This window comes from Hippichthys cyanospilos, chromosome 16 (genome assembly GCF_059441005.1).
Source record: "Hippichthys cyanospilos isolate Australia breed blue-spotted pipefish chromosome 16, RoL_Hcya_1.0, whole genome shotgun sequence".
Classification (NCBI taxonomy): Eukaryota; Metazoa; Chordata; class Actinopteri; order Syngnathiformes; family Syngnathidae; genus Hippichthys; species Hippichthys cyanospilos.
This window is the reverse complement of record NC_142384.1, coordinates 17,040,615-17,047,712: the sequence shown is the minus strand read 5'-3', so window position 1 is coordinate 17,047,712 and position 7,098 is coordinate 17,040,615. Positions and strand designations below refer to the sequence as shown.

Genomic DNA, 7,098 nt, shown 5'->3' with positions numbered 1-7,098 from the left:
CCATGGCAACGGCTAACGCCGGCCTCCGCCATTCAACGCTGGCCTTTGCAAAAAGTACCAGCCCAGGTCTTTCTTTTTTTCCTTTTCGTATCTAAGCATAGCTTACGTTCCTTCCATTGCCCTCCTTTGGCCCACGTGACCTGATCGGCAAAAAGGAGGGAGGCTGTGAGAAGACTGCAGAGACGGTCTGTGGGAAAACGTTGACAAACAACACAGGAGGGGGTGCCGCCCAGGGCAATTCAGAAAAGAAAGAATTGGTCTGTATCTCTGCTTATGCTGTGTGGAGCATGTCTCGGCACCTTCTCATCTGCTTTGCAGACGTATTTTTTTATTTCGTATCATTGATATCTGCAATCCGTTAGACTTTTCCTCTGCTCCGCCCTAATGTTTCAAACTCTCTTTTTGGATCAAGTCTTATTAACAGACAGATTAGGGGATAAGCAAACAGAAAAAGGATTATTATTGTTTTTTAATCCCATTGTTGGAAGTCATGATATACTTCGCAATAATATGAGGATTTAACAAGGTTGTAAACATGTTTTTCTTACACATTAGCCACACTGAGGACACTTTGTTCATACAAGACTGCTTACACGCACTATAATTTCGAAACTGTTTATATAAAACAGAGAGGATCATGTAAAGGTCATGGCGATTCAAAACTAATTCTATATAACGGCAAAACGAACTCGCCAAATACAGTACAGTACTTCGAGCATTCAACGTTAGACGTGTTGCATTCGACGACCGATTACAGTGTGGGAAATCTACATGGAACGGAAAAAACTGCAGATGGTTAAACAACGTGGGCTTTCGTACTTAAAAGTATGGATGTATTTATTTGTATATATGCTACTGTTTATTCATTTTAACTGATTTGAATTTCAATGGGTTTTGCCGTCGTATTTTTTTTAAGTTTCATGAAACCCTGGCAACATGGCACGATAATCAAATGCCGGCGCCCAAAAACTTTCTGGCTACGCCCCTGACTGTGGGATGACGTTTATTGGTTTATTAGTGTCGCTGTGATTACATGCGCGGCAAGGATTCAAAAGACACTTTAAAAGTTTACAAGTCAGTGCGTCGTGTGGACTTTCGCTTTACTATAGCGCCACCTCGTGGTTAAACATGGGAGTTTCCGTACAGATAACGGTAATGATGCATAAGGGTCAAGGTGTTGTCACAGGTCTTGCGCTTCCGCTACAGCGAGTTCATCAGCGACTGGAGCCAACCCAGATGGCGCGACACCTTCTGGAAAACGAAGCCTTTGCTGCACTCGGCCCCCGGCGGGCGGCTGACCACGCCCGTCAGGAAGAACACCTCCCGGTACAAGGTGAGCAGCGGGCTCCCGGAGCCCACGCCGCAGTCGGCGTTGGCCCGGGCCGCCGTGCAGCCCATTTTGTTGCTCATGGCTCGGGGGTGCGTCTCCAGGCACCGAGGCAGGCTTTGGTACGCCAACTGGTTGAGGGTCAGCTGACCCGGGAAGGTCGACGCCCCCTCCTCGGGCTCCTTCCAGCCCGTCACGGTGGCGGGGAGCTCGCCGGACGTGAGCACGCTGTCGGCGAAGTCTCTCTCGGGGAGGCAGGCGGCCGCGACTTCCCTCCTGAAGGTGATGCGGCCGCGCAGCTCCACCACCGCCAGGTCGTTGTCGGGGCGCGCCGCCGCGTAGCGGGGATGCGTGTGGATGGCTTTCACGTCCAGGGTTTGCTCGCCGTCCTGGTAGGACGCCTCGCGCTTGCCTGGAGGAGCGGAGGCCAGGCTTTACGCGCACGTTTAAGCTCGATGGTTTTCAATCCGCGGATGTGAATATGGTTGTATATGAACTCGAGATTGAAGAAAATATTCATGGGTGTCTGAGAAAAGGGAATTTTGCAGGGAAGGGTTTTACTGCTTTAAAACAAGTATAATATGAAAGAATAAACCTTTTGAAAAGAAAACAAAAATAAATGAATATAAATTTGGTGTATGAAAAAACAGTATAGTGAAAAAAAACCTTGTGCAAATGTAAGCATTCATAATAAATAAAACAATGGTAATGGAAAAAAATGTAAATGGAGAAATAATATATTCAAAGAAAAAAAACCTGATTTTTGAGAAAAAAGCATCCACAAACACCGTATACTGTAAAAGAAGTTATTTAATAAAGAAAAGCAATCATGAACAAAAGTTATTGCAATTTTTTTTCTTTTGTCTACGGCATTTAATTATGGAAACGAGGCTCTCGTTATGATTTATAACCAAAATGAGCTGTAGTCCGATCAGATCAATTTGTTCTTAATTTGAAAAGAAAGTCGACATTTCTAAGATGAAACACGCATGCCGCCTAGCGGCAGGTACAATAATGAACACCTCCGATCTGCATTTGCGTTACGAAACGTGTCCGCTTTTTTCTGTCGAGCGTATGAAAACTTAAAAGTATGTATTGCGCATATGGAATATTTCACTTGTTTTACACTACGTTTAAAAGGCATTGAATCCCTTTTGCTAAAATCTCTAGGACCCATCTGTGTCCAGTAATTCTTTGCCGAATCTTGGGAGCTGATGTGAACGAGGAAGAGAGGAAGAAAAAAAGATGCGCGCGTCCTTTCGGCGCTTGCGAGTACTGACCCACGGCCACTTGGAAGGAGGGATGCTTGGAGACGCACTGCGCCGAAGTCAACACCAGGTTCTCCTTGAGGATGACTCCGCTACAGAAACCTCCCGACCCGGAGCTCTTGAGAAGCGCCTGCGAGAGCACATAACGCAGTAAGCTCGCCGTACTCTTCAAATCTACACATAATCTATACATATTTTATACTAAGCGTGCATTTTTCAGCGCGTTGAATCGGAATGAATGCATGTTTATTGGTTAGCGAAACCTAGTTTGAGTTTATTTACATATTTGAATTTAGCGTGGTCAATTTTTCTTATTGTAAAGAAAGGTGCCGTACTAAGAATTTTGTTTAATACAGTGCTTCTCAATTATATTTTGCCAAGGCCCCCCCTAGGGAAAGAAAACTTTTCGCACTCCTCTAAACGCGCTGGCTATAAATACAATTATCGTTTATAAAATGTGTAAACCTGCATCCTTTTTTAACATTTACAAAAGAAAAAAGCAACGTAAATCACCGTTCGTTATTTTTTAAGGCGTTTATACGGGTTACGGCTTAGTCTTAAACAGAAAATAAGTGCATCAAACAGTGCCCGAAACTAAAGGGAAAAAAAACGTTTTTTTTAAAAATGTATTTTATTTTATTGCAATGACACTTCACGTGACAAAAAGAAAACCTTTGCCCCTGGGGTCATCCACGCATGCCCTCCCCCCCCAGCTTCACCTCGCCTCACTATGCGAGAAGCACTGGTTTAATTGTAAAAGTGATTTTATAATGTAGAAAATGGCTACCAAGCAAAAAACATTTGAAAACGTTATATTCTAGAGCCGGAATTTCAATACCGTGATATTTCTGCTCAAAATCTGCTCTTGTCCCTCGCTCAGTCCCCACTTAATGCGTTTACGAGGATGTGTGTGCGTCGCTACCTGCCAGGGACACTCGGCGGAGCTGCAGGCAAGTCCCTGGAAGTTGCTGCGGACGATGGAGGCCTGTCTGCCCTCCCATTGGTTCAGAGAGTTAACCTTCCCGCAGGGATAGCGCACTGCGGACCGCAAGAAGGCGAGTACGTGAGCGCGTGTGACGGGGATGGGTCCTCCTGGAAAGTCGGCCCCGCGGGGTCATCACCTGCAGGCTCGCACTTGTTCTTGTCCGTTCGCTGGAGCTTCCAGCCTCTGGCGCACGAGCACTCGTAGGACGTGTAGCCCGGTTTACAGAACTGGGAGCAGCCCTTGTCCTTCTCCAGGGTGCACAACGTTTGGTCTGACGAGACCAAACGCAGGGATTGGCCACATTTTCCCCCCCCGTTTTTTTCTTTATTTTTCACAGCGATCCTCGTTTATAGTAGGGGCTTTCACATTGTCAACATGGTGGAAATTACTCATTACTGACCAATATGCTCATTCGGTCCCTATATCTCGCATCTAGTATACTGTATATCTATCTTAAGTTTGTCAGGACATTTTTCACAGAGGCGCTAGTCTACAAAGGAAGATTTCACATTGCGCATGTGGCAAATTTGTCCCTAACAACATCCGATTACTCGGATGTCAGGCTGATTTAGCTTTTAGAAGTAGTTGTCAGTTTCTTTTGATTTTGAAAAGCAGACCCGGCTTACCGGTCTCACAGTGGACCCCCGAGAAGCCGGCCTTGCAGACGCAGTCGTAGCCTCCGACGCTGTCGGAGCACAGGGCGCCGTTCTTGCACGGCTTCTCCGCGCACTGGTCGCCGTCTGAACAAAAAACAACAAAAAGCAAATACGACGTTGCCCCGTCGCTCGGCGCTTCACTTTTTGCGGCTTCGGTGCTTGGCCGTTCATTTTATTTTTAAAGGACCTTCTCTTCACAGCAGCGCCTGATGTATTGCAGTAACATCTCCCATGCTCGGTTCTAACGTGGAGTCCCAAGTAGTCGAACAGCCCGTTAATACTCGATTAAACCTAAACCGCCGCTCGCCGTTCAAGCCCGATTCGGCAACGACTCTCCACGCGGGGGAGGGAGAGGGGTGTCAGCGGATGCGTGCCAGGCAACGGAAACTGAGGCTGGCCCTTTCACAAATGTGGCAAAGCATTGTGGGGAATGGGCAGAGGAAAGCGGGGTAGTGCTGCGAGGAGAGTTAGCGGCCCTCGGCGTGCTCCGATGCACCGTGTGTTGTGGAAGAAAACAAAGTTTGCGCCCAAAGAGAAACATTCCTCTTCAGCCTCCGTAGCATGAGGTGGCGTGGGGGTCCAACTTTGCGGATTTCACTTACAGCGGGGGTTTTCCAGTCCCCGTTAACCGCCAAAAACGAGGGGATTCTGTAATTACGTCATTTACGGAACCTCCCGTGGAACTCGACGGTCCGAGCGATCGCAGCACTTACCGATGTAGACGGACCAAAAGATGTCCTGCGGGAGAAGACGAAGACGGTGAGCGAGGGCGCGACGGGGGCGGGGCGGAGGGCGCCGAGCTCACCGTGCGGTACGAGTCCCGGAAGTGCTTGCGGGCCTCCTCGTAGGTGCACACCCGCTCCATGCAGGCCTGCTCCAGGGTGGACGAGGCCTGCTGGCCCTCAACGCTCCTCTTGGAGCGCGAGATCACCAAGCTGGCCTGCTGCTTGTCCAAAAACACTGCAAAAGGAGCAGGAGGAAATAGCATTCGGGCTAACTTGAAATGACGTCTTTGGTATTGAATGAGTTCACTTGCATTCGTCCAAATCTGATCTCGGCTTGTTTTTTCCGCGGCGCAGACGACCTTACCTGTTTGCGGGGGACTCTGGAAGGCGGCCGAGGCCCCCGCCAGGAGACACAGCAGAGCGCCGATTGGGCCGCAAGAGCGCATGGTGACGCCGAAGATCCGAGTCCGCTTGATGTAGGTACATTAACACAACATGACAAGAAATCACGCACAGTAAAAAGTTAGTATTCGGTCCATTTGATCTCATTTTACACATGCAACTTTTAAGATACTCTCAAAGAGTGCCGATACTAGCCATCGAGACTTATGGCAATAAAAGGTACGAATGTGTCAGAAAGACAGAAAAGTTCAACATTATCTGTCGTCCTGTATATTGTGTAATTTTGTTCATCAAAAGTACAACTGGTATCGGTACTTGGTATCAGTGTGTACTCAAGAGTGAATGCTCGTATCAGTATCGGTCTAAAAAAATTTCCCTCATTGAATTATCATAACACTAAATAACTCCAAATAGTCCCAACCGTATGTACAGATATAAAATATATAGATTTTTTTTTTTTTTATGTGGGAGAGGTTGTCATTTAGCTCAAACAATAACAAGTGAAAGTGAATTAATTTTTAAGTGTTTAATGTGATATGAAAAAACATGATTAGTGTGATTTACACGTTAGAATTTTTATTTTTCATCACTCAAAATTTTTTTATTTATTTTTAATGTTAATCCAATGCTCAATGTGTATTCAACATTAAATGATTATATTAAACCTCATTTGATTTAATATTTAACTCTTAATATTGCTCGTAATTTTTGGGCTAATTTAATCGAGTCAAAGTGATGTTTTTTCACCTACAATGACAGCATATTATTGTTTTCTATCTTAACGATAGATATTTTATACTTTTTACGATGTGGCATATTGCATTCTGTATCTCTACAGCAACCCAAAAACGTGATTTTATCCGTGACGGAAATAGCGTACATACATTTCATGAATCTGAAAAATCCGAGGTGATTGTTGTTTATTTGGCGTGAGTGTGCATTTTGATGGCAGCTGCCATGTTGCTTGCAGGCAGAGCCGCTCGAGCTGCGCGCGCATCCACGCAAGCCCCAAACAAGTACATGATGTTTCGTTCTTTCAATCGTCACAATATTGCCTGGCCAGCCTTTAGCATTAGCCCGAACGAACAAAGATGGAGAGCTGCAGTCGCAAAAACACACCAGAGCGACTTGGGGGGAAAAACAATAACAACAACCACAAAAGAAATCCGCCGGGGATTTCACGTCATTCGGGCGAGTTGTCACTACTCACCTCGTCCTCGAGTGGGCCGAGTTTCGTAAGCAGTCGGTTCCGAAACGTGCAGAAAAAGAAGCGATAGCGGGCCTGCAGATGACGTCCAGGAATAACAAGACGAGTGATGCGATGCCTCCGCCTCCTACGGCTTCCACACTGTCTACATCTATTTTGGGTGCTGTAATGACAAACGCTGACCGCTAGAGAGCAGCGTGGGACTAAAATCGACTCCAGCGAATCGTCGCTTTTACTTTGAAATAGGGACTTACTGACTTGAATGGAACTAAACCAGATTGCCAGATTTTCTGTTAATTATTAGTTATGTTAAAAAATATGTCATTTGAAAACTAAAAAAATAAAGACAACCTTCGGATTTATACAAATACACGAATCTTACTAGACCACCTAACTTTACGATATTTTCTATGTGTATAATATCAATTATAAGCAGTCTTTTCGTCGGACATTTCATTTTCAAACTGAACATTTATAACGTTGGAATAAATATCCAAATAAAATGAGACTTCGTAAGCTTGAAGGTAC

General features: G+C 45.6%; 1 protein-coding gene across 1 annotated transcript; it reads right to left on the bottom strand.

The window, feature by feature from the left end:
- Positions 1-986: 986 nt before the first annotated feature.
- On the bottom strand, positions 987-6,742 carry proza (protein Z, vitamin K-dependent plasma glycoprotein a). The gene is made up of 9 exons (XM_088437789.1): positions 6,574-6,742; positions 5,326-5,431; positions 5,042-5,196; positions 4,950-4,974; positions 4,207-4,320; positions 3,717-3,851; positions 3,518-3,633; positions 2,608-2,725; positions 987-1,739 (listed from the first exon to the last, which is right to left on the bottom strand). The coding sequence occupies exons 2-9, from the start codon at positions 5,405-5,407 to the stop codon at positions 1,201-1,203; spliced, it is 1,284 nt and encodes a 427-aa protein (XP_088293915.1). The 5' UTR covers positions 5,408-5,431; positions 6,574-6,742; the 3' UTR covers positions 987-1,200.
- Between the last annotated feature and the right edge of the window lie 356 nt (positions 6,743-7,098).

Coding starts and splice junctions, on each gene's coding strand:
- proza (XM_088437789.1), bottom strand. CDS start 5,407: ATGCGCTCTTGCGGCCCAATCGGCGCTCTGCTGTGTCTCCTGGCGGGG. Junction 4,321..4,949: donor CTTTTGGTCCGTCTACATCG/GTAAGTGCTGCG, acceptor TTTTTTGTTCAG/ACGGCGACCAGTGCGCGGAG. Junction 3,634..3,716: donor GAACAAGTGCGAGCCTGCAG/GTGATGACCCCG, acceptor TGCGGTCCGCAG/TGCGCTATCCCTGCGGGAAG.